General features: G+C 37.9%; 1 protein-coding gene across 3 annotated transcripts; it reads right to left on the reverse strand.

The window, feature by feature from the left end:
* Positions 1 to 76: 76 nt before the first annotated feature.
* atp1a2a (ATPase Na+/K+ transporting subunit alpha 2a) lies at positions 77 to 27,956 on the reverse strand. 3 transcript variants are annotated; one of them, XM_073856088.1, is made up of 24 exons: positions 27,819 to 27,956; positions 23,677 to 23,771; positions 23,242 to 23,296; positions 22,659 to 22,862; positions 20,106 to 20,219; positions 18,677 to 18,811; positions 18,452 to 18,569; positions 18,078 to 18,346; positions 16,514 to 16,712; positions 15,118 to 15,227; positions 13,814 to 13,948; positions 13,610 to 13,689; positions 11,605 to 11,714; positions 11,348 to 11,523; positions 11,123 to 11,259; positions 10,852 to 11,002; positions 7,034 to 7,202; positions 6,481 to 6,635; positions 6,222 to 6,345; positions 4,524 to 4,669; positions 1,510 to 1,640; positions 1,277 to 1,378; positions 1,072 to 1,163; positions 77 to 408 (listed from the first exon to the last, which is right to left on the reverse strand). In XM_073856088.1, the coding sequence occupies exons 1-24, from the start codon at positions 27,828 to 27,830 to the stop codon at positions 380 to 382; spliced, it is 3,048 nt and encodes a 1,015-aa protein (XP_073712189.1). In that variant the 5' UTR covers positions 27,831 to 27,956; the 3' UTR covers positions 77 to 379. The 3 variants fall into 3 exon arrangements, with proteins under 3 accessions (XP_073712189.1, XP_055059333.1, XP_055059331.1); XM_055203358.2 differs by lacking the exons at positions 11,348 to 11,523; positions 11,605 to 11,714; positions 13,610 to 13,689; ... (9 more) ...; positions 23,677 to 23,771; positions 27,819 to 27,956 and having other exon boundaries at positions 11,092 to 11,212; XM_055203356.2 differs by lacking the exons at positions 11,348 to 11,523; positions 11,605 to 11,714; positions 13,610 to 13,689; ... (9 more) ...; positions 23,677 to 23,771; positions 27,819 to 27,956 and having other exon boundaries at positions 11,088 to 11,210.
* Positions 27,957 to 27,975: the final 19 nt, after the last annotated feature.

Consider the following 27,975-nt stretch of genomic DNA (forward strand, 5'->3'; position numbering starts at 1 on the left):
GAACACTCAAGGTCTAAAATTCACAGCAAAAAATTGTGCCATTGAAATGTAAAAATTCAGAACACAGAAGGCAAACTATACTTTACTAGAACTGTACTATTAAATTATAATAGTATATTATACTACTATAATTTATTTCATTTCTAGTCTATTTCCTTTATTTAATCATTAAATTATAATGGATAGTGATATTCAGGATACATATTGTAAACAGATATGTGCATATACCTAACATTATACCTCACATATGCATACACGCAGATGCGCGCACACACGCTAAATGATTGTCATATTTACTTCATTACATTGTTTACACACGCACAAACAAACACACAGCCTAACAGTCATAAATAGACGTTTATAGCACATTTTTTGCTTGCTAATAGTAGGTCTCTTTTTCCACCCAGCCTATAAATAAAAGAGAAGAGAGGTAAAATATTAGCAACTTAAATCTGAAAACTTAAATACTTAAATTATTAAGATTTACCAAGAAATTATTGAGTAAAATTGTTGTAACTTTGCAATATTGTATTACATAGAATTATTAAACACCTTCATTGATGCTAAAGTCTTTTTTGGCAAGTAAAACATTTAAAGTCATTTCACAAGACTTTTTTAAGATGTCAAATAAATCCTTGGTGTCCCCAGAGTACACATGTGTAGTTTTAATTATAACATGTTAAAATTGTCACTTTGTAGGTGTGTGCAAAAATGTGCCGTTTTTGGGTGTGTCCTTTAATATGCAAATGAGCTGATCTCTGGACTAAATGGCAGTGGCGTGGATGGATAGTGCAGATTAAGGGGCGGTATTATCCCCTTCTGACATCACAAGGGAGCCAAATAGGGAGACCTATTTTTTCACATGCTTTTGGAAAATGGTTTACCAAAACTAAGTTACTGGGTTTATCTTATTCACATTTTCTAGGTTGATAAAAGCCCCAATTATAGCACAAAAGTCAGATTTTCATGGTATGTCCCATTCAATATGGTAGAGAAAAATGAAAACAACTTTGAAACTAAACTAAAATTGACAAGGCCTATGAAATTATCTTTACAAACATCTATGCTTACCTCCAGGATTTCGGCGCAGGATTAATTTACGGATCTCGTCGTACACAAAGATTAACAGACTGTACGGCAAAGCACAGAACCACCACATAACCCTGGCAAAAAAAATACCAAAGGAAAAGGTGAAGAAAGGTGCAGAGAAAATGAGCTTCTCCAAGGAACGCAATAGAAAAGTCTACACACTGTGTGGTGTAAATGTGTTTCTTACTTGAGTGGGTACATCCTTAGGGCGACGTCCATACCAGGACAATAGGACAGGAAGGCTGCCAGAGCAGTCTCGGTAAACAACCCAAAAATGAGAATCCTATTCCTGCAAAAACAAATGTCAGAGAGTGGGGTTTTACAGGGATGTATGCAAATGCCACCCTGCTAAATCAAAACCGACCTGTGCATTCAGTCATGCACACACACAAAGGCGCAGACACACAAACACAAACTGACTTCATGCCCTGCTGGAAGACGGAGTTCCTGCGCGTCTTGCAGATGATGAGGTCAGCCCATTGCACCACCACAATACTGGCGAAAAATGAGGTGTGACAGGTGAACTCGATGACCTTGCGCTGCTCATAAGTCTGCGACAAACACAAAAATCTGCCAATTATTCTGGGAACTGTTTTACAGAATGCATTTGTTTTTTGAGTATCCAAAGATAAATAAATACATATGATATATAGACAAATAGGTTCTTGATTCCTTACTGGGCTGTTCTCCCATATTCCTGACCCTGGTACCCGTGGAGGCAACCATCCACTTGGTTTGCACAATATGAAATTTAAAACAGCCTCCCCTTTGGTTACCATGCAAATAATTTGTAGTGGGATTTAAGAACCGAGCAGAAATCTAGCATCCTTTTACTTTAGAAGTGAAGTGAATGGATGCAGTATAGGGTAATATACTACTGCTAGCTAGGGCTGCATGATTAATTAAAAAAAAAAAAGAATCACGATCTTGATTCATACATAAATGCAATCTTTTTTCCAAATAATGGCAATTCACTTGAATGTACAGTATTTCCTTGTATTCAGATGCTTCATTCACATGTTCACATATTTACTTTACAACAATCCAAAATCCTATATCAGTCAAACTTGGTCACACTTACACAGTATAAAACCAAACCATTTATTTATCGATGCAATCCGATCGTTTCTCTCCTCCACATTTGCGGCGTTCTGCTGTCACTTGCGTGACCTGTAACAGGGTGGCAGACTTAAAGGTGCCCTTCCTCTGTCGTTTTTATTGTTTTATACTGTTGTCTGAGGTCTACTCATGACGTTTGCATGGTTTTTACTTCCAAAAACATCAAAAGCAATAAGTAATAGTCCATTTTGTACCCTGGTTTTGAGGCTGGTTAGAGAAATGATCCGTTTTAATGGGCGGGCTGCATTGATGACTTGGAAGTAAACACCACTTTCAATACTTATTCATCTCATGTGTAATCAGTTTAATGTTAAGTGAGTGTCTTAAGACACAGTGTCTTTCTTATACACACATATTTTATCATAAACCCTTTTGACACACACACACACACACGTGTCTTTTATCGTAAACCCACGCACAAAAACACACACACACAAAAACAAACACACTTTTATCGTAAGCCTTTTCGATGCGCGTGTAGCAGCGCATGCACGCACAAACACACACACACACACACACACACCTTTTACATAAACCCTTTCGACGCGCATGTAACGAACGCACAAACACACACGTGTCTTTTATCACATTCGACGCGTGTGCATCATGAATTCGCGTTAATCGCGTCCCTCTGAATAGAAGTCCCGGTGTCATGAGCAATTCGGTCCCCCCTGGCAAGTCGGTCTGCCCTAGGACCCCGATTGGTACCTAGCACTAATGCCTGTTCAAAAATGTGTCATTGCGATATCTCGTCTGCGTTAGCTAATTATGTTGTACAAAATAGAAGCATACAAATTTTTTTAAATAAAAGTTAACCAAAAAAAAAGTATATAATAAACTAATATTCATGTTGCAGACACGTCAGTACTTTTGTGTCATCATCTGCTTTACAAAAACAATACTTTTTTGGTAAATTATTAACATCTTATTTCTTTTCATTGGCTAGAAGTTGACAGATGAGGTGGAAGTTAATTTTCACATTCATGACACAACACAAACACATATGGACCTAACACATATCAAAGAATACAAGTAAAAACGGTTTTATGTGGAAGGGCCTCTTTAAACGCATAGACCTTGTTCACACTGTCAGTCCAAATCCGATTTTGATGCATATCCGATTTGACAGACTCACTTGCCATATTCTCTATCACAACTGTTCAGATCCGATCTGCGTGTCCTGTAGCCTTCTGCCATTTTCTGGATTATCTGCACTGTTTCTATGGCAATGACGTCACGCTGGCACGACATGTGACGTGTTTACGTTTTCGTGACACGACAGCGTGACATAATCGAAAAGTTACACAAATGTGATCAAAGCGGTCAGACTGAAATAGATTTCCGAAAATGCAATTTGAAAAGGATTTCAAACCACCTTTGGATGTAGCCTGAAATAGATTAGAAAAAATTTTTTTTTTTTTGGCCATTCACACCTTCTGAATAGGATTGCATTCCAATCGGATATGCACCAAAAGGTCTTGGTTCGTCTCTGGCTAGAGGGGATACAGCTATGCCCAAATCTTGCAAGATATTGGGTTTATGTTTGGGGGTATGATTAGAATGAAAAATAGCGCTTCTGCTAGATCGGCTACAGCTACGGCCTAAATCCCATGAAATGTTGGGTTTAGGGGTAGGATTAGAATGAAAATAGCGTTCATCTGGCAAGATTTCATGAGATTTTGGCCGTAGCTGTATCCCTTCTAGCCACAATCCACATAAATGCAATCTTATTTATAGGCGCTTTTCCATTGCACAGTACCCCACGGTTTGGTTTGGTTTAGTTTGGGTCGGGTCAGCTTAGTTTATAGTCAGTTTACTAATTTTAAGGGGTCTAAAATAAGGAAAAGAGCCTTTTAAGACTTTTTTATTATAACGTAAAGTCCTGTGTAGCATTTTTTTTACTTGAGTGCAATAAATGTTTGTAAATAAACTCGTGATTCTCATTTACCAAGAACCGTGCAGCCCTACTGTCCAGTTTACTATAGTTACAAGATAATTTAATTTCACCTAATTAAAATTCATTAGCCAAGCGAATAATGTTAATAGTTAAGATTATTCATACGCCTTGACTCAATGTAAAGACATTTAGGGTGCTGAAGGATTTTAGGATCTGCATCTGCCTCATGGATGCATAGTTTTACAGTAACTCACAACAGAGTTGACTGTTTTTGAATAAGAGATTTTTTTCAGATACTAAATTGGATGTACTCCCTGGATCTGATCTAACATTTTGGCATAGTCATAGTTGTAATAGTGCCTAGAATAGTCATTGAACAGATGCTTATGCCTATATGTGTATGTGTCTGTCTGTATACCCATTGCTGGCCATAGGCGTCCTCCAGGTCATTGCATGAACGATCGTCCCAGTCCAGTCGAATCCCGAACAAATGTCGGGGCAAGAAACCATTCTCAGCCATGATCACAAAGTAGGTGAAGAAACCTCCAAGTGCCTGGATCATACCTACACAAACACATGGTTGGGACTTTACATGACTTTCATAGCTCCCAACAAGGAATTTTGGCTAAAACAAGGCTCAATTTGGGCTGTCAGTGAAAGTCTAATTATAGCCCAGGAATAGATGATGCATATACGCTTAGAACATGTAAAAGAAATGAAAGCAAACACCATGAACAACTGTTGACTTTGCTTACATGTTATTATGGCAAAAACGGTATGTAACCAAATTCAAGGTAATTTTGTGTGGAAGTGGAAGTTGCGAGACATTTCATTGTCTTGGTTATTCCTTGCTGGGTTTGTTATACTGACATAATAATATTTTACCCCTAAAACCATACGTACCGTCCTTGTAGGGACATTTGTTACCCACAAAGTACTGTGTACCAACACAGATGCAAAAATGTACACGGTCCCTAGCTGTCACTGAGGTGATACCCTTTCAAAAAGTACACCTTTGCACCAACTTTGTTGAAAATATGCTCATTTTCCAGCTCCCCTAGAGTTAAACAATTGATTTTTACCGTTTTGGAATCCATTCAGCTGATCTCCGGGTCTGGCAGTACCACTTTTAGCATAGCTTAGCATAATCCATTGAATCTGATTAGACCATTAGCATCTTGCTAAAAAATAACCAAAGAGTTTTGATATTTTCCTATTTAAAACTTGACTCTTCTGGAGTTACATTGTGGTCTAAGACCAACGGAAAATTAAAAGTTGCAATATTCAGATATGCGTAGGAACTATACTCTCATTCTGGCGTAATAATCAAGGACTTTGCTGCCGTAACATGGCTGCAGGAGGCGCAATGATATTACACAGCGCCTGATAATAGTCCCCTTGGTAACTTTCAATAGCAGGAGACACTGCATAATATCATAGCGCCTCCTGCAGCCATGTCACAGCAACAAAGTCCCCGATCACCACGCCAGAATGAGAGCACAGTTCCTACGCACATCTGAATATTGCAACTTTTAATTTTCCGTTGGTCTTAGACCACAATGTAACTCCAGAAGAGTCAAGTTTTAAAAAGGAAAAATATCCAAACTATTTGGTTATTTTTGAGTGCGATGCCAATGGTCTAATCAGACACAATGGACCGTGCCAAGCCATGCCAAAAGCGGCACTGCCAGATCCAGAGACCAGCCGAATGGATTCCAAAACTGCAAAAATAAAATCTTCAACTCCAGGGGAACCTGAAAATGAGCATATTTTCAAAAAAAGTGGAGTGTCCCTTTAAGCATTTATATTAGTACCTCAAAGGTACATATTAGTTCCAAATGTATATCTTGGTACCTAAAAAGTACATAGGCTTTTTTAAAGTGTACCGCCCCTGTGACTATTTTTACCAATTGTTTTATTGACAGTGTATAAGCATAAACACATGCACATTTATTTAAAAAGAACCTCCCTATAAATACTTTAAACCCCTAAAGCAGAAAAAGCTATTTTTTAGGCATGTTAATTTATTTTATCTCCAAATCTTTACACACTACAAGGTGTAGAATCGCAACAGTTATAAAGTGCATGTGTGCGTGCAAGTTCACATAAGACTAACCGATTTGCCCATATGCCATGCTGATGAGCCTCTCATTCACCAGTTTGTCAGTTTTAGGGTTTCGGGGCTGACGCTTCATAATATCACTCTCTGCCGACTCGTACGCCAGAGAGATGGCAGGAACCTGAGAGACGGAGAGAGAAAGTTGCTATTCTGTCCTGCCGACAGAGATTTTATGTCTGGTGCCTGAGGGTGATATCACACTTGACAGAAAGTGAAAGTATGTCTGAACGCACACGTGTGAGAGTATATATCTCACCATGTCAGTGCCCAGGTCGATGCAGAGGATGGTGACGGTACCCAGGGGCAGCGGCACGCTGGCGATGATGAAGAGCAGGAAGGGTGTGATCTCGGGGATGTTACTGGTAAGAGTGTAGGCAATCGACTTCTTCAGGTTGTCAAAGATGAGGCGACCTAAAATGTGAACGAAAAGGAGAGGGATTTAAAATATAAAATTTACAACGAATGGTCACATTTGCTGCTAAATTACTCCCAAAGCCTTAAATGCTATTTTAATGTGAAACAAATGAATCTCCCACATTATTAGCATTAAACATCACATTAAATGCAAGAGTAGCATGCCTAATGAGTGACCACAGCTGTTAACCTCTAAAAAAGTTGCCCATACTTCTTGCATTACGTCTTTGTATTTATCCCATACGTTGTTATATGTTAAAGCTATACCATACCATTTGTTTTAATTGTGTGCTAACTTAATGCAACTATTATAATGGCTTGGATTGTGTCATTCTGTATTATTCATGCTAGTTAGTTGGTTATCACTCCTCTCTCCCCTTCACTTTCTCTCTCACCTTCCTCCACTCCAGTAACAATTGATGCAAAGTTGTCGTCCAGCAGGATCATGTCAGCAGCCTGCTTTGAGACGTCTGAGCCTGCGATTCCCATGGCAACACCAATGTCAGCTTTCTTCAAAGCAGGAGAGTCGTTCACCCCATCACCTGTCACCGCCACTATAGCACCCTAGGGCCAAGGTCAGTCAATCAGAATCTGATAGAGAGCTTTTAACCAATCAAAAATAAAGACGACTACTCGGTGTTCATTTCACAGATCGTTTAAATGTTACGTACTCCAGAGAACGAGTGAGCCTAATACGAATATTTATGTAGAGTGCATTTGTGTGTATTGTGTGATAAGTATATGCTGTGGTCTTCTAAGTAAATGTGTGTGATTTTAGTGTGTAATTTCTGGACCACAAGTGTCAACAAATGAAAGGGGAAATTTTAAGTGTTTAAAGGGTACATATTATGCAAAATCCACCGTTACAAGGTGTTTGGATAAAAATGTGTGTCGGCAGTGTGTGACCAAAGCTACCTACAATGAAAAAAAACCACCATCTCCTTTTTTTAATTCCAATCAAACCAAAGCAGGTCTCACTGCACATGCTGTTTTTATTCTCTTGTTTAAGTGACATCACAAAAACAAAGCCCCGCCTACAGCCACTCACTGACCGGTTAATTTTACCCAAAAGCTTTTCAGGAATCAGATCTATTTTTAACCAAAAAACTCACTGATTGTTGGTAAGGGAGCTGTAGCTCATTTGCATTTAAAGTTACAGACATAAAAATAGCACTTTTTGTGCTCCCACCCAAATAGGGGCATTTTGGATATGTTATAACAAATGATCTATGGGGCATTTTTAGATGAAACTTCACAAACAGATTCTAGGCAAACCTGATACTTATGTTACATCATGTAAAAATGGACATAATGTGTGTCCTTAAAAGAGCAACTGAAGTGCCTTGAAATGCACAGCTTTGGTCGATGCATTAATACAGGTGCTGATCATATAATTAGTCATCAAAAAGTTTATTTATTTTACTAATTCCATTCAAAAAGCGAAACTTGTATATTAGAGTTATTCATTACACGCAGACTGACATATTTCAAATGCTTATTTCTCTTAATTTTGAGGAAAATCCCAAATTCAGTATCTCAGAAAATTAGAATATTGTGAAAAGGTTCAATATTGAAGACCCCTGGTGCCACTCTCTAATCAGCTTATTAACTCAAAACTCCTGCAAAGGCCTTTAAATGGTCTCTCAGTCTAGTTCTGTAGGCTACACAATCATGGGGAAGACTGCTGACTTGACAGTTGTCCAAAAGACGGTCATTGACACCTTGCAAAAGGAGGGCAAAACACAAAAGGTCATTGCAAAAGAGGCTGGCTGTTCACAGAGCTCTGTGTCCAAGCACATTAATAGAGAGGCGAAGAGAAGGAAAAGATGTGGTAGAAAAAAGTGTACAAGCAAAAAGGATAACTGCACACTGGAGAGGATTGTGAAACAAAATGTGGGGGGCATCACAAAGAGTAGACTGCAGCTGGAGTCAGTGCTTCAAGAACCACTACCACAGACGTATGCAAGACATGGGTTTCAGCTGTCGCATTCCATGTGTCAAGCCACTCTTGAAGAACAGACAGCGTCAGAAGCATCTCGGACTGAACTGCTGCTGAGTGGTCCAAAGTTATGTTCTGTGATGAAAATCAGGAGTCTGGAGAAAAAGGGGAGAGGCACACAATCCACGTTGCTTGAGGTCCAGTGTAAAGTTTCCACATTCAGTGATTGTTTGGGGTGCCATGTTATCTGTTGGTGTTGGTCCACTGTGTTTTCTGAGGTCCAAGGTCAATGCAGCCATATACTAGGAAGTTTTAGAGCACTTCGTGCTTCCTGCTGCTGACCAACTTTATGGAGATGCAGATTTCATTTTCCAACGGGACTTGGCACTTAAACACAGTGCCAAAGCTACCAGTACCTGGTTTAAGGGCCATATCCCTGATCTTAATTGGCCAGCAAACTTGCCTGACCTTAACCCCATAGAAAATCTATGTAAAGAGGAAGAAGTTATATGCCAGACCCAACAATGCAGAAGAGCTGAAGGCCACTATCAGAGCAACCTGGGCTCTCATTACACCTGAGCAGTGCAACAGACTGATCAAGTCCATGCCACGCCGCATTACTGTTATTACAGTAATTCAGGCAAAAGGAGCCCCAACTAAGTATTGAGTGCTGTACATGCTCATACTTCTCAGTTGGCACAGATTTCTAAAAATCCTTTCTTTGTATTGGTCTTTAGTAATATTCTAATTTTCTGCGATACTGAATTTGGGATTTTCCTTAGTTGTCAGTTATAATCATCAAAAATAAATGAAATAACTCTTGAAATATATCAGGCTGTGTGCACCGAATGAACACAATATACAAGTCTCACTTCCTGAATGGAACCAGTGAAATACATTTTTGTTGATATTCTAATTATATGACCATGCACCTGTATTTTCTTTTGAAACAGGAAGTTAGTGTGAGAAATAATGCGTGGCCCCTCACCCTTTCAAATTAGCCACTAGTGTTTGGATTACACCCTTGAATCTGATGTGAAGCAAAATGATCATTAAAAAAATCGTTAAACCATATACGGGCTACCGGCACATCCGGGAACTTGACTGTAAATTTCGTCACCGCCCCTTTTCGGGGGATAAAAAAGCACACCTTCCACCATTGGCTTCCATTCAAAATAGCGGAACAAAGCAACGTTTTTACACAGCCGGCAGGCGTAAATAACTTATGAAATCACTCAGATTAAACATGTCGAGTATTTATCTGTCCACCCTGCCTGCCGTGGAGCCCGAGGGATGCATTGACACATTTAATTTGGTCAATATGGGAACATGTCCCTTTCATTCTCACAGCGTCAAATTTGTGTAACAACGACATTCAGTGATTGCTGGAAATATCGCTATGCCAGTTAGTTGTATGACTCGACGGAAAAGTGCAATCAGTACTCTTAATATAAAGACATAAATACGAAGTAACTTTCAAATACGAAGTAAAATCATTTACTGTCATCCCTGTTGACTCGATGAGGTACGAGTAAATGTCCGGGTAAGACACCTCTGGCCAATAGGGAGCGTTGTTACACAAATTTGACGCTGTGAGAATGAAAGGGACATGTCTCTACACTGACCAAATTAAATGTGTCAATGCATCTCTCGCGCTCCATGGCAGGCAGGGTGGACAGATAATTACTCAACATGTTTAATCTGAGTGATTTCATAAGTTATTTATGCCTGCCGGCTGTGTAAAAACGTTGCTTTGTTCCGCTATTTTGTGGAAGCCAATGGAAGGTCTAGTCTGATTTCCCCCAAAAGTGGGCGTGAACCTGTTCAGAGACATTCTGTGACGTTGCGCCGGTTGTGCGTATTGGTGGAAGTGAGTTTTGAATGCTAAAATCTTCTAAATGTGAATTTTGGAGCAGACTAACATATTCATACTAAAATAAAATCTACTGTTTAATTTCATGGGGACTTAAACAGGTATACACTTTACTGTGGTTGGACAAGAACCTAAACAATTGGTTAAACAAACTGGCCAGAAAACCCAAACTAACAGAGCAGCCTTGTGTCATTTTTCAGTAAAATGAACCTTTAAATTGCTTTCTTAAAGTTGTCTGCATAATACAACTGGAAATAAAAGAACTTCATTCAAGAAGTTATTTATCCTCCCTTTAGAGATACATTGATTGAAACTTGATATTTCAGTCTGATCTACAACGGCTGAGTCGAGTTATATTTTATTAAACTTGTCATCTCTTAACTTTTAATATTCGCACATACCTGTCTCTGGCAGCCCTCCACGATTATGAGTTTTTGTTGAGGTGAAGTGCGCGCAAACACAATCTCCGTGTGGTACCTCAGAACATCATCCAGATATTCAGAGCTCATGTCCTTCAGGTCTGAACCATGAACCACACAAGCCTTGGCGTCTCTGAAACGCACACACACACCATTATGATGAAGCAATAAAAGTCGACCCATTCAAAATAAAAACCCATTCGGATAGATTTTCACACCCACACTCTCCAAGCAGACAGATGCACACACAGACCGTGGGTTGACTTGGCTCAGAGGTATATTAAGTCTTTCTGCGATATCTTCCACCGTCTCATTGCCCTCGGAGATGATGCCCACACCTTTAGCGATGGCCTTGGCTGTTATAGGGTGGTCACCCGTTACCATGATAACCTGTTAAAATGGATTTCATTCACTATTGAGTATGAACGACAAAAAATAAAATCTTAATGCTGCATAGACAGGGCCGATAAATGAATACCTTGATGCCAGCAGAGCGGCATTTGCCCACGGCGTCTGGTACCGCAGCTCGGGGTGGATCAATCATAGACATTAAGCCCAGAAAACAGAGGTGACTGACGGGGAAATTCACATTTTCAGAGTCAAATTTAAATCCTCTTGGAAACTGAGAGGCCGAGAGGTACAGGTGACAGAAGCCTGGATTAGACAGGAAAGAAAATTATAGATGAATAAATGGATGGATGGATAAAAGGGGGGAGAGAGTAAGAAAAAACCTACCCAAAACTCTCTCGCCCAGCCCACCCAGATCAATGTAGGCTCCTTGAAAGGCATCTTTCCACTCATCATCCAATGGTAATTCTTGACCATTGATCATTATGGTACTGCACCTGCATGACAAATCACCAATAATCACAATATTTGATCAGCAATAAAAATAATGAATGTTTAATGAAATGAAAGATGATTTATGGATTCATGTATCATTAATAACAAAAAAGTTTTGATTTGATTAGATTAATAATACGCAGTTGTAATTAATTTATTCATTATGTTGATTTATGCATTTTGGAGACACTTTTATTCAAATCCACTTACAGTACATGCTTGACCAACTGAGGAACAAATCAACAATAAACACAGCTATTATGACCATAATTCAGCAATAGACAGCATCCCAGTGCTGTTCTTGACACACAGATTCAAGAGCTGGAAAAAACGGTGGCATAACATTATTTATTATTACTTTATTTTTTTAACTCTCAGAAAAAAAGATACAAAAGGTATCAAATTTGGTGGGGTTGTACCTTTTTTTAAAAAATACACTTTTTTACCTGAAAGGTTCATATTGGTACCTCAAAGGTACACATAGATCAGGGGTTTTTACACTGTGGGTCAGGAACCACTTGTGGGTCACATGGTGGGATTAAGGTGCTTGTAGTGGTGAATGGCACAAAACAGTTTAGTCCAACTAGTGATATGCAATGACAATGATTTTAATATGATATATCATAAGGTATTTTGACATTGCAATTCAATTTACATTTCATTAATAAAATAACAAAGAAAGTAAAAAAATCTTTTCGTCATATTTCTGTTTAAAAATGTTAAAGGTGCAGTGTGTAAATTTTAGCGGCATCTAGTGGTGAGGTTGTGAATTGCAACCAATGGCTCAGTCCACTCCTCACCTCTCGCTTTTGAAACACATAGAGAAGCTACGGTAGCCGTCACCGGACAAACAGGTCATTATCGGAGACAACTTGGTAAAAAGTTTGGCACAAAATGGCGACTTCCATGTAAGGGGACCCTCGTGTATGTAGATAAAAAACGTCTCATTCTAAGGTAGTAAACACATAACGGTTCATTATAAAAAGGTCTTTATACACCCCTGATAATATAGTTTTGTATATTATTTTGCATTGCTGTCAAGAGATCCTTTTAAAAATTACACACTGCACCTTTAAGTTTATGTTGCTGGCATATATTATATACATTTAAGTGGTTGACAAAATTCAACGTTTGGGAACCCCTGCCTTAGAGGTACATACTGGTTTCTCCAAGGTACATATCTGTACCAAAATGGTACATATATAGGACCTTTTTAACCATTTAAGCGTCACACCACCCTATTGAGTTAAATCTACACTCTTGGAGCTTTCAAACAATATACAGTTTGCCATGATTAGATAAGAATTCATATGCAAACATTGAAGTAAATGTAGTCGTCCTGCTGGTGGGACAGTGACATTTAGCAGAAAATACATTTTTTGAGGCACACTCTCTTCATAAATGAATCAATTACTCTCCCTACATAATTTATTTTATAAAACACTGTTGAAATGTCTATTCTGGAGGCTTAGACCTTTCCAACGATATATAGTTTGTAGTGATAGATTAAAATTTACATCAACCATATTAATGCAAACTTAGGTGTCCCGTATTCGGGACGCTTCACAGTTTAAGGCACAGTCCCAGTGACAACTTTTGTACCTTTTTTCATTGATATACTGTATTTGTTAGGATAGGATAATATTTGAACGAGATACAACTATTATATATGTGAAAATCTATTTATTATATTTATTTATCCTAAAGATTTTTGGCATTCAAAAAATGCTAGATTTGACCCATACAATGTATTGCTGGCTATTACTACAAATATACCCGTGCTACTAGTTTTGTGGTCCAGGGTCACAAATGTGCTGAACATAACAACACTGGGATAACTAATGGGATGAGTGTGAGCCAGAACTATCGTGGGCCAGAACTAGTGTATATTGCTCACCTGTCCAAAATTCTCTCCGGTGCTCCTTTCATCACAAGCAGATGCCCAGTGGGACTGTCCTCTAATTCATGAATAGACAGCTGAAAAAGAGTGAAAGTGAGAGAGATTCTCATTAATATCATTGCATCATTGATAAAGTAAATTCAGACTTTACAGATGTTCCACAGTGGGTCCTACAATGTTTTGAGTGTGCACGCCACGCACCTGGTATTTGTTGGTTGAGTTGAATGGGATTTCGGTTACTTTTGGGTTGTTTTGTCTGAGTGTTTCAACAGAGCCAGATGAGAGCTCAACACACTTTAACAGAGCAGATTCTGATGCATCACCTGATGTATCTCTCTACACACAAACACACACAGACAATAAAGTCGCAAAGTCAGAATGAATAATTGTTTGGTTATTTATTAACATATTCAATAATTATGCATTTTTATGGTAAAGTCTGTAGTTCTGTGTCACTAATTTAATACCAGTTGTACCTGTACCAAATGTGGCCCTGGACTACAAACCTTTTTTATTGAAATGTATACATCATTAAAAAGCTGAATAACTATGCTTTCCATTGATGTATTTGTTAGGAAAGGATCATATTTGGCCGAGATACAACTATTCTATACTGTATATGAAAATCTATATTCTGAGGGTGCAAAAAATCAAAAGATTGAGAAAATTGCCTTTAAAGTTGTCCAAATGAAGTACTTAGCAACACATATTAATAATAAAGAAAGAAATGGTTGATACATTTACAGTAAAAAAATTACAAAATATCTTCATGAAACATAATCTTTATCCTAAATATATTTGGCATAAAAAAAACGCGAGATTTCACCCATACAATGTATTGTTGCCTATTACAAATACTGTATACCTGTGCTACTTAAAGGGACACTCCACTTTTTTGGAAAATTGGCTCACTTTCCTGCTCCCCTGGAGTTAAATATTTGATTTTTACAGTTTTGAAATCCATTCAGCTGATCTTCAGGTCTGGTGGTACCACTTTTAGCATAGCTTAGTTAGCATAATCCATTGAATCTGATTAGACCATTAGCATCGTGCTCAAAATTAACCAAAGAGTTTTAGTATTTTTCCTGTTTAGGGCTTGACTCTTCTGTAGTTACATTGTGTACTAAGACCGGCAGTTGTGATTTTCTAGGCCGATATGGCTAGGAAATATAGCCTACTCTCATTCCAGTGTAATAATCAAGGACTATTGAAAGTGGGATTTTTTGGGCGCTACATAATATCACTGTACCACCAGATCCGGAGATTGGCTAAATGGATTCCAAAACGGTAAAAATCATGTGTTTAACTATAGGGGACCTGGAAAATGAGCCTATTTTCAAAAAACGTAAAGTGCCCCTTTAAGACTAGTTTTGTGGTCCAGGGTCACAACAAATGTGCTAAACATAACAACACTGGGTTAACCATTGGGATGAGTGTAGGCCAGAACTATCGGTTAGTCTAAACAATGGAAGATTTAAGTGTTTGTTAAGTGTGGTACGTGTTACCTTGCGGATAGGTATGTCCTCTTGTCCAGGTCTGAAAACAGCACGGTTACAGAGTCCTGCCACTCGGGACAGAGCGGTCCAAGTGGGAGAGCTCTTGTCGAAACAACTGCCTAAATACACAACACAAACATAAGACAAAGAAAATATTTGGTTTGGTGTACACCAAAATACAGACTGATCTCACAGAAAGTCATGTTGTAGTCACACAAAATTTTATTTTTTAATAAATTTAAATTTATTTGTGTCCATGGCATGAAATTCAACTTTTTTGTGCCTTGAGCACAAATGTCTTTTTCGTGACTATGAATTTCTATAAATAGTTTGCTGTGTCCGTGGCCGCTGCATAATTTTTTATGTATTGTTTTCTCATTGTTTTCTTATTGTTGCTTGGTGTTGATCACTTTCTTTTACATTTTTAGACCCAAACCCCAACTCTAACCCCAACTCCAGACGAGAATAGTTTTAAAAGCGGAAGAAAAACATGTAGAAACCAATACATAAAAATGCACCCAAACCCCAAGCGACCATGATTTAAAAATAGGCGGGGAAATGAGAAAACAATACATAAAATGACATGAAAAAGAAAGTCGTGCCATGGACACAAAAAATATTTATAAAAATTCGTGTGAGTGTCATGAAAAAGACATTCGTGCTCAAGGTCATAAAAATAGCAAAAATTTTGTTCCATAGACACAAATAAATTAATCTAATTTTGTGTGACACGACTTTCCGTGAGACCATGTTACAAAAATATGAATAGTTTCATGTTAATGTACATTTAATGTACAGTGAATGTTTCAGCAATCTCAAAAAAATGATATTTATTTTCAGCCAACACTACTTAAATGTCCAGTGTGTAGATTATTTAGCGCCAACTAGTGGTGAGACTGTAAATCGCAACCAACGGCTAAGTCCACAGCTTACCCTTCCTTTTCAAAGCGAATAGTGAAGATAAAAATAGGCGCTACAGGACAAACATGTCATCATCAAAAATGTGCTATATAGAACAGTTTGTCCATTAAGGGCTACTGTTGAAACATGGTGATGCGAAATGGTGAGGTGTAAGGTCCATGTAAGGTGTATGTAGATTGAACGACTCATTGTAAGGTTATAAAAACAATACAGTTCATTTTGTAAGGTCTTTATACCACTGATAATATAGTTGTGTATATTATATTGCATTTCTTTTAAGAGATGAGTAGAACTTGCAATTGACCCTATAACCTTTGTGTCAGCAGCATAATTTCCTCATATTACACCCATGTCCTAATCAGACCCAATGCAAGTTTTTACCATTCGGAAGAAATGTTACCATCTACACTAAAAGCAACTTGACTTGTGATTGAACCTTGTGTCTTCACTTTATTGGTCAAATCAGACATCAAAGCATTCTAACCTGATTGGTCCTCAGTAGTATCGGCCCCGTGGATCTGGTTGTCGAACCACATGTGAGCAACAGTCATACGGTTTTGTGTCAGAGTTCCAGTTTTGTCGGAGCAGATGGTGGACGTGGAACCTAAAGTCTCCACGGCCTCCAGATTCTTCACCAGACAGTTCTTACGAGCCATACGCTTCGCAGTTAGAGTCAGACACACCTGAAAGTGTGAGGAGAGAGCGAGAAAGATTATTTGATGTACACTGTCTGTTTTTTCAAAGATATTGAATATAACAAGATTTAGCACTCTTATTAATATGGACAATGTGACACAGGATGCTTTGGTGACGAAGTCCCGCCTTCCAGTTAAAAGATCGCACCATCAATCGATTTAGCCTGTTGATTCTCTGGGGGAGAGGCTCTATACAGTCACGTGAGGTGCTTGCCAATCTGTGCCATGCACAGTAGCTGAAACAACCTTGAAAAATGTGTTTTTAGTACAATTTGCATGAGCTGAAAAAACAAAAGTTATGGTGCAGTTGATGTCAGGTGTATTTGTTGATCAGAAATATGTTGTTTAATTGTGCATGTGATTTCAGACCTATCCGTCTTTCCCCATTTAAGTAGATAGGACTTAAGGGTGCGTCTCATTTCTCTGTCTTACCCCTTCCCCCTTCACCTCGGTTTTGCGCGTTCATGTTTGGTGAAGTGGTGTCTCAATTCTCAGTTTGATCAAGGGCTAGGGCCAAGGCGTAGGGATACATAGCCCTTGAAACGAAGTGTGATAAGGACCACACTTGAGAGAGGGGTAAACGTTAACGTAGGAATATCTCAGGAGAGCCGGCATCAAGACGTTTTATTGATGAACGTCGAACTGTCAAGTCGTCACACAAATGAAAGTAACGTTATTTTCTGCAATTTAATTGAGATTATATTATGACACTCAAGTTTTATGATACTTTTAATAAAATGTTCAAGCGGTTTTAATTGTAATGTTTTTGTTTTGAATCGCTAGTTAAGGCGTTAGCTAGCAGCTAAGTTATGCGCTATTTGTTGAGCTCCGCTCAGGCAATCGATACCACAACCTGAGACAACGGCATCTTCTTTGTTCTTTGTCTGTTTACGTAGCAGCCAGTTAGTGCAAGGGAAGGTGACGCAAACGGTAATCGAGTGGTGTCTCATTTTTTAGACGAACCATCTATCTTACCCCTTTCCCCTTTACTCGGTTTCAAGGGGCAAGGGGCAAGGGGAAGACGAAGACAAAGGGGTAAGACAGAGAAATGAGATTGGCCCTTAGTCTTGCATGAATGAAATTGCTTGTTGGGGGCGTTGCACTCTCCCAACTTCCTCAAGGGTTTTTTAGCACACTCACACAATAATAGTGCAGAAGTGATTTGGAAATGCTTTATAAACTATTTGATTCTAGTGACTTTTTATTTGCATGTTACGTGGCCAACAATGTCATTAAGATTCGAACAAAGTAACCATTAAAACAGAGCATTTTTAACTTTCGAAAAGAGTTTATGGAAGAAAGGCTGGATGGAAAAACTCAGAGAAAAGAGCTAAAAACGTGTGTGTGTCTTACAGTAACAGTGGCGAGCAGTCCTTCAGGGACGTTGGCAACGATGATGCCGATGAGAAAGACGACGGCCTCCAGCCAACTGTAGCCCAGGATGAGAGACAGGATAAAGAAGGACACGCCCAGGAAAATGGCAACGCCAGTGATGATTTGAATGAAGTGCTCGATCTCCATGTTGATGGGTGTCTGACCTACTTCAAGACCTGACGCTAAAGTCGCAATGCGTCCCATCACTGTGTGATCACCTGTATTGATCACTATACCATGGGCTGTACCTACATAGACACACATTAGCAAATGAATGTGTGAAAGATTGGATGAATTAATTGATTAATGAACAATTGAATGGCTGAAACAAACAAATGAATAAAAGACTGTACCTTCCACACAGTTGGTGGAAAAGAAGCAGATGTTTCTGGTCTCCAGTGGATTTTCGTGTGTGAACCCTGGAGAACGGGTCTGAGGTTCTGATTCTCCGGTGAGAGAGGAGTTATCCACCTGAGGAAACGGATGTTTTCTTAATGAAGCACATACTGTATACTAGCTCAACTTATAGCTGTTGATAACAAAACTCTTTTGAACTGTTTAAATGTCACTCTTTCTACCTTGCAGCCGCTGGAGGAGATGATCCGAAGGTCTGCTGGGATTCTGTCTCCACCCTTGATCTCCACCAGGTCTCCCTGAACCACCCCCTCTGCATTGATCTGAATTTTTTTCCCCTCACGGATCACCATAGCTTGCTAAAAAAAAAATACGACAGTATTCAGCAATGATTTCTTCATGATTTAACAGTTATGCTGAAACCTTAAAGGGATAGTTTGGCCAAAAATTATATTAAACCCATGATTTGCTCACCCCCAAGCTATCCGAGTTGCATATGTCCATCGTTTTTCAGACAAACACATTTTTGGATATTTTAGAAAATGTTTTAGATCTTTCAGTTAATTAAATGTGAAGTCACGGGGTCCACGACCTTCAAGTCCAAAAAAAGTGTGTCCATCCTTCACAAAATAAATCCAAAAGGCTCCAGGATGATAAACAAAGGTCTTCTGAGGGTAATCCGTGCGGTGTTGTTGTAGAAATATCCATATTTAAAACTTTATTAACGAAAATAGTTACCTTCCGGTAGCGCCGCCATCTTAGTCGCGTCCGCATTCAAGATCAGAGCTTTACGCAGCCTACGGAGCCTACTCTGCTGCTGCTCTGTGCCCCCGCCCTCCGAATTTGTCATACATCACTAAGAAAAGTGCGTTAACTATGCTAATACTCTCTCCTGAATACAGAGGAGTCTAAGATGGCGGCGCTACCGGAAGGTAGTTATTTTCGTTAATAAAGTTTTAAATATGAATATTTCTACAACAACACCACGTGGATTACCCTCAGAAGACCTTTGTTTTATCATCCTGGAGCCATTTGGATTTATTTTGTGAAGGATGGACGCACTTTTTTTGGACTTGAAGGTCGTGGACCCTGTGACTTCACATTTAATTAACTGAAAGATCTAAAACATTTTCTAAAATATCCGAAAATGTGTTTGTCTGAAAAACGATGGATATATGCAACTCGGACAGCTTGGGGGCGAGTAAATCATGGGTTTAATATCATTTTTGGCCGAACTATCCCTTTAAAGGTGCTGTGTGTAAATTTTAGTGACACCTAGTGGTGAGGTGGCGAATTGCAACCAACGGCTCAGTCCACGGCTCACCGCTCGCTTTTAAAACACATAGAGAAGCTACTGTAGCCGCCACCGGACAAACATGTCATCGTTGGAGACAACTTAGTAAAACAAAATTGTCCTTTAAGGGCAAAAATGGCGATTTTCATGTAAGGGGACCCTAGGTGTATGTAGATAAAATGGTCTTGTTCTAAGGTAATAAACACATAATGGTTCATTATGAAAAGTCTTTATATACCCCTGATAATATAGTTTTGTATATTATTTTGCATTTCTTTCAAAAGATCTTTCTAAAAATTACACACTGCACATTTAAGCGATTTGACATCAGATTGCAGCTATTGCAGATTTGCACTGACCTGAGGCACCATGTTTTTGAAAGAGTCCATGATCCGGGAACTTTTGGCTTCTTGATAGTACGAAAAGCAGCCAGTGATGATGACCACAGCGGAAAGCACCACACCCAGATACAACTGTGTGTGTGTGTGTGAGAGAGAGAGAGGTCAAAGGGTTAAAATCTATTCTCATTATACTGGTTGATCAGTTTCAACTATCTAAATGTCACATCATCTATTTTAACCGATTGGGTGTGACCTTAAATGCCCTTTAAGTTTAATTTAAGATGGACAGCAATTTGTCAAATAAACAGTGTGCGAAACTCATTATCCCGATCTATGGAAGATTTTTATAGAGATGTGCACCCAGCGTGTCATTAAGGTTATATTTAAATGATCTTTGAACTGCACTGTATGTTCCTATGAGATCTATGGGCATTATTAATCAAGGTCTGATGTTTTAAACACACATCCACAAACATTTCAGTGTAAATGAATAGACTGAGAACCACGATGCAGAAAAACAACGAATATGCGCATGCGCAGGTAAAGTCAGCATGTTCATAAATCAATGACCCTGAACTGTCCCACAAGCAGCTGGGAGTCCAGTGAACAAACTGGGACTCATTCATCATACTGGATATGGGACACCAGAACAAAAAGCGGTAGTTCACCTTCTCATAACGTGGAGACTTTAATTGCCTTCCTTTGAAGTGCAACCAATTTGACTGATTGTTGTTTTGTTGCTTATTTTGTTTTTTATCAGCTAGGTTATGTGGATTTCAGAAAATTTAAGATTTGTAAAACAGAAGTCTGTTGGGTTGCACAGGTATGAGTGCATAAGCTTTACGTAACATTTCAGAAAGAAATGTACCTTTTTAAAAAGGGCACTTTTGTACTTAAAAGGTGCATATTGGTAGCTCAAAGGTATACATTTTTACCACCTGTACCAAAATGGTGCATATTAGTGCATATTAGACCTTTTAAAGACACCACCCCAGTGACAACCTTTGTACTTTTTTCTGAGAGTGTACATGATGGTAAAATATATGCTCGTGCTGGCAGATAAGCAGAACAACACTGTTAGACTTAACTGTAATTTCTACAGTTACTTACCACAAAATGCCCAGTAAAATACCATCATTTTCTTTTCCAGTTCATTACTGTAACATGCATTGCATTATGGGTATTAACATTTAATTTACAGTGATTTACTGTATGTTTTGACTGCTGTAAAGCAACGACAGTAGTGCTACTGTAGTTGAATAAAACAGTGTTATAAAAGCATATAAAATGAAAAAATAAATGAAATATATTTTATTTGTTATGCTTTTAGCAGTGAAGCATAATTCAAAATGTGAATTGTTTTTTCAGCAGTGTAAATAATTTATTGAGAATAATTGTAGATAGAAACAAGAAAGGGATTATGGATAAATGCTTGACCATCAGATTTGAATTTGACCTCAAGACTTTAAAACACTAATGACGCCAAGATTTCGCTCCTTGGAGTGCCGGAAGAGTGACAGAAGAGGCTACTTGGGGGGTGTAGCGAGTATTTTTTATCAAGTGATTCTGTGGCACTATGGTATTGTTGCAGACCTACGACATGGGTGACCTGGGTTCAAATCCCCTTCAAGGTAATATATTTTTTAAAACTACACTGTAAAAAAATTCAGTAGAAATTACATTGTTATTGCAGCTGGGTTGCCGGTAATTTACCGTAGATTGAAATTTATGTTATTTACTGGCAAGATTTTGTTCAAAGTTAAATACATTTTAAATATTAACAAGTCTTTATCTCTACAGAATAAAACCATACAATAACAGCCTCATGCAAAGCATTCTGGGAACTAGAAATCATCATCAATCTTTTTCTTCAGATTTTGTTTCCCAGAATGTTTTGCTTGATGCTGTTTTTTTAGTTTTACTCTGTAAAGACTTGTAAATGTTAAATGTTCATTTAACTTTGAACAAAATGTGGCCAGTAAATAACATAAATTTAAATCTACGGTAAATTACCGGCAACCCATCTGCAATTTCTACGGATTTTTTTACAGTGTAGGTTACAGTAAGGGTATTATACTGTAAAATGGAACTGCGGTAAAGGCATCATACTGTTAATACATGTACAGTTATGGTACTGTAATGGGGCAGTTACCGCATATATATAATAAAAAGTCTAACAGTGAAGACCTGGAACCAGATTTAAACCCAACATTACCAAGTGAGCAAAACAGCTCAACGTGTCTAGATTAACGCCCACCAAAAAATGTACATTTTAGCAGTTAACTATAGTGTATTCATGTACAAAGATAATAGTGGCAAAAATTGATCTATATGCAATGTAATTTATGCTTGTAAAAGCGACGCAGCAGTGGCACTGGCACACGCGGACATGGATTTGTGCGTGTACGCGTCAATGCGACTGCTGCGTTGCTTTTTGCGATAATCCAAAAGTCTAGGAGAAAAATTAATGTACTTTTTTGAAAGGGAACTAGGGTCTCGCTAACATCCGGGGTTTGCCAAAAATACAACATCCTTGCACCACTCTTTTGGCTGCTCAGTAGGTGAACTCACATTATCGTTGACCGGTTCATCGGCGGTGGCCGCCTGAATGCTGTACGCAAGAAAGCAAAGGAGGGCCCCGATCCACAGCAGGATAGAAAAACCTCCAAACAGCTGCTTGCAGAACTTAACCCATTCTGGTGTGGTGGGCGGCGGGGTGAGGGCATTTGGACCATCACGTGCCAGAATTTCCAAAGCTCTCTTATGGGTCAAACCCTGGAAGAAAGAATAAAAATGACCAAACGTTCCCTCTGAAGACTCCCTGCTAAAAAATGACAAGCTTAAACCAGCCTGCAATGATCTGTGGGCATTGCAACAAAACCCAGCACTTGGATGGATTTAAAGGGGTTTGGGGTTTTGTCAGGTTGGAAAATCAGCTGAACACAAGCTTGACCAGCTTGAAAGACCAGCAAACTACCTGTTTAGTGGGCAAGTTTAATACACGGAAATGTTTAGCACTGCTTCATTTCTGTGATGTTTATGAAATGGGAATGATTTGGCTTGAATTATGCTTGTGGGTAAAATGTCATCGCAATCCCAAAAAATATCCGATTCATTATTGCAAATGTCGGGGGTCAGAGTTAAGATGACTCACTTTGGTAAGGTCAACTCCATAGCGAGCGCTGATCTCGTCTAGAGAAAGCTTATGATCATCCTGTAGAAGCACACACACACTTTAATGGATATAACAGTAATGGGATATTTTTAAAATAATCTTAACCATTAAAACCATGTATTCTGTAGGTCACAAAATAAAATTTTGATGATGGTGGAACCACAAAGCTAGAGGTACCCACTGACTTATAGTGGAACAAACAAATATTATGGAAATCATTGGGTACCATCAACTGCATGCTTACCGTCATTCATCATAACATCTTTATTTGTGTTTAACAGAAGAATGAAAATCATACAGGTTTAGATCAACATGAGGGTGAGTAAATGATAACCGAATTGTCATTTTTTGGGTTAAACATCTCTTTAAATTCTTGTTGATAAACACATAATTGTTTAACACATGCCCAAAATCTCATCCAATGAAACTTCTTTCTTCAGCTCATCCAAATCTCTTTCTTTCCTCTTCTTTCCTCCTTTTGGAGTAGCCGCAGGGCTGTCAGGTCCATACTGAGAGAGAAAGAGAACATCAGAATGCTTGATGTTTGCTTGTTTTTAACTCATGAGACTCTGTGATGTTTTTGGCAATTTTTGTGAATACAATAAACTTTGGGGTCCAAGTAATAGAGATGCAAATCATTTTGCTGTGAAACCTATTAGATATTAGTTCACTGGATATGAGATATTATTATGTATTGACCTTCTCAACTGTATATTACAATTTAATCCATACACCCTGGAAATGGGGGGAACGCTGGTGGACTGAGTCTGTGAAGTGAATTTCGAGGGGGAACGGAGTTTTACCTCTAACTGGTTAGAATTTTTGAAATGGTGGAATTGAAACGGAATTATATTTAAACAACTTAATAGCATTTAAAATGATTCACCATTCTGAGTTTATTTTAATGCAACTATTTTTTTATAATGCATCATCAAGCTTTTTACAGGACACGTCACAGTGGCACTGTATGACTGATGTATCGGTTTCATTTCAGATTTTTCCCACTTAAAAACATTTTTCTCATGCTTAGGAAACATTAAAGAAAATGTGATGTTGTCATTTTAAACCCATCTAAGGAGTCATCTAAAATCCCCCAAACTAGAGTCCCCCCAGTGCTCAAATTGAATCAAGTCTTATGGGGTGTCCCCACCATGACATAGCAGCAAACCCAAAATGGCAACAAACACATTACTACCTTTAAACACAAATGTTTGATTTATGTAATCCTTAATCAGTATATCAGTGTAATGGCTGAAAACTAATTTATTAATTATTTAAAAATATAAAGTTTGACTAGATAGGACGTTAATGTGTTAGGCCTATAAGTGGTGTGTAAGTTGAATGCAGGATAGCCTACATTAGAAGTTGCTTTCTTTATTAGTCACTTAGTAGACTATTAATTTAACCATTTTACTCAAAACATCTGCTTCATTCAGCAAAAAAGCTGTTCAAATTATTCAAACTGACACCAGTATATGAGGCAAGCGATAAGAAATGCATTACTAAGGTAACGCTGAGGCTTCCCTTCATACATAGAGATGATTATTTTCAATGTTTTTGGAGACAAAAAATTACTTGCCTTACGGGGGTCCCAGATCCCCCAAGCCCCCCCTCAATTTGAGCACTGGTCCCCCCCATTGAATTTCTGCTAATTTCAACCCTGCATACACCATAGTCTTAATTTTAACAATCTATTGAATTCAAATTCATGGCACATTTTGCATCCAACCCTGTTACTGTAATCTGTTACTAAGTTAGAAAAAACATAAATTAAACAGTTTTATTCCATTTATGAATGTTTATCAACTGCAAGCCAACATTCGGTCCCAATGGCTGCCCAAAAGTAAGATTAATATACATTAAATGTTTAATATTGTTACTTGCAGTACTGTTACCTTTCCCAGCACAGTTTTATGTTCTCTCATTATTATTTTATGCTTCAGAACCCCCTTTTGTATTGTACGTGATAAAAGTGCATTAAGGACATTGAATCTAGAAAATAAATAAGATGGGGTATTTCTCTGAAGAGGAACATTTAAAGTCTCCATATGCTCTTCATTTAATACATTAAAGTGCAAAGATTTCATTCGATTTTTACTTCCATGAGCATGTGAACCTACTGTATCGGATAAACAATCAGCTGAGTGGTGCCCAAACTAGGGCCGAAGTTGGCTCGAAATGACCTTTAATTTGGCCCATCATGCCACGTGAGATAAGGAAAAAGGATAAACTTCATTGACACAGATGTTTATATTTGAAGAGTTTGGTTCCAAAACGCAATATACGCCATTTTTGAAAAAAAAAGAGTTACTACCAAAATCAGTATTATATCAGGTCAGTATTTAACTGACTTGAACTGATTATATTCTCCCATTTTTCCCAAAACGCCATAAACGCCACCTTTACACTGTAAAAAATGTCTGTAAATTGAACAGTAAAATACCGTATAAATGATACAGAATAAAACCGTTCTACAGAATGCAATAAATCCGCTCCACAAATTACAGCGCACCATTCCATGCAATGTAAACAAACAATGGCGGCGCGTTGAGTACACAGTTTCAAAGTCCTAGTTTTCCTCATCTACTTTGTACTTTGTGATCAACAAACAAACAAAGACAAAATAATACTTTAATAGCATTGATAAACCTGTGATGGTTTTCTGTGAAGGGAAAGAAACGTAAGCCATCAACATTTAATAATTTACACGAGAGGCACTCAGGAGACGATCATACTTGTTCTCCTGACAGCATCTAGCTTCTCTCGTGCTAACACATTGAACCCAAGGGATCTTATGAAAAACTTTACATAATTTTACTCAAAGTCAACGAGAATCACAGCTGATCGCTCTGAAAAATGTTAAGCGACGACATCGAGTATACCCGCGCAGCAATGACAGTGTTCCTAATATGACAAAGTAAGTGTTATGATTAATGCCATTAATGTTTATTTTTTTGATCCGTGTGTACAACTGTTCAACTAAATGAATATAAAATGGCAAAAATGAATGCACATTTATACATTAATTGAATAGATTTATAGAATTTTGTAAAAAAAAACTTTTCAAGATTTATTGCATTTGTGGAAAAAAATAATTAGTTTTTATAATAAATCTTTGAAAATCAAGTTATGGATTTGAATTTTTTATGTTTTTATAACCTAAAGATGCTATGTGAAAGTTTGTAACAGAAAATAGTGGTTTTCATCTTGTCACTTTCATGGTATAGAAAACACGTTTTTACCGAAATTTGTCAAAAAGGATTTATTGCGTTTTGGAACCAAACTCTTCATTTCTAATCGCAACATTTTTTTGTTTTATTTGTACATGTAAATTTAAATGTAAAATGTTAATTGAAATTAAATGCAAGGAATTAAAGTGAATAAAGTTTTTTTATGTACATGCATACTTAAAAGTGTATAACATACATGCATCACGAAACTCAACGAACTCGGGTACTATAAGCTTATAATGGAAAGGTCAAGGCAGTGGCACACAGACAAAAGGATTTATTTTTACAACAGTTACCCTTGAAAATTTACCCTTGAACTAATTGCATAAGTTATACATAAACAGTAACATTTGCTTATTTGTTTTAATTTTGTTTTAATAAAAATTATTAAAAGTATTAGAAAATTATAAATTATGAGAATCAGGGCAACTTTAATATATAATTTTAATATAACACGGCAACATTTACTTCGATTTTTTAGGTTTGATTTTTGGCACCCCTGATCTATAACTTTATTTGTACGGTTAACTTTTTACTCATAAAAAGTTATGTCATTAACATACACTACATAAAGTATGATAAGCTATATGAAACTATGGCAGATATTTGACAGCGTAATCAAACATGTGTGCATGTCTGAGTCTGTAAGGAGCTGTTGGATCATCTAACATAGCGTACCAGCAGTAAATGTGCTCGGTGTGCTGACACACTGGATACTGAGTTCAGGGTGTCATGAAAATCACCTGCTCCTGTCATTCATACTCAGCTGTGTGCGTATAAGACACGTGTACACGGCATGTGGACTAAAAAGATGACCATTCATTACTTTAATCAGGCCTCTTTTCATATTATTTCCAATAAAACCTCAGTCAACCTAGATCAGACTTAACTCTCATTACAACCCAAAACAATATAGAGATATATTTAAAACAACATTCAGATAATCATTCATAAAAAAATGACAGGCCCTTTCAACAGTGAACGTTTGAATGTGAATGTTTCTTAAAATGAATAGGAAAATAAAGTTAGGACCATAAAGTAAATTTTTGCATTGTGACTACTTTACAGTACTCTACTGTAAAAAAAAAATAATTTCACGCAGTAAAAGTTTCTCCGTTTGGGTGAAAAACGGTCCTGACATTTTTTCATGAGACACAACCGATAACTTTTTTAAGACCTCTACGTATATCTGTTTTCTTCACGAGAAACTAAACTAATACATTATTAATGTGTATATGACACTAATAACAATGCGTGACACACACGTTGAAAGAAAAAGAAAGACAGAAAGAATAACTGATGAAGTAGGAGAGAAATCTCACTCACCCCTTTTCCCATGTTCACCGATAATGAATAACTGACACACGGATCTCACCCACTCTCTCCTCACACGTGTGGAAGACACTGGTGGCTTTTTTTGGAGGTAACGTACCCCCCTTCCCCACCTGGTAAAACACACACGCATACACACAGCCTGTTTTCT

This window comes from Misgurnus anguillicaudatus, chromosome 2 (genome assembly GCF_027580225.2).
Source record: "Misgurnus anguillicaudatus chromosome 2, ASM2758022v2, whole genome shotgun sequence".
Classification (NCBI taxonomy): Eukaryota; Metazoa; Chordata; class Actinopteri; order Cypriniformes; family Cobitidae; genus Misgurnus; species Misgurnus anguillicaudatus.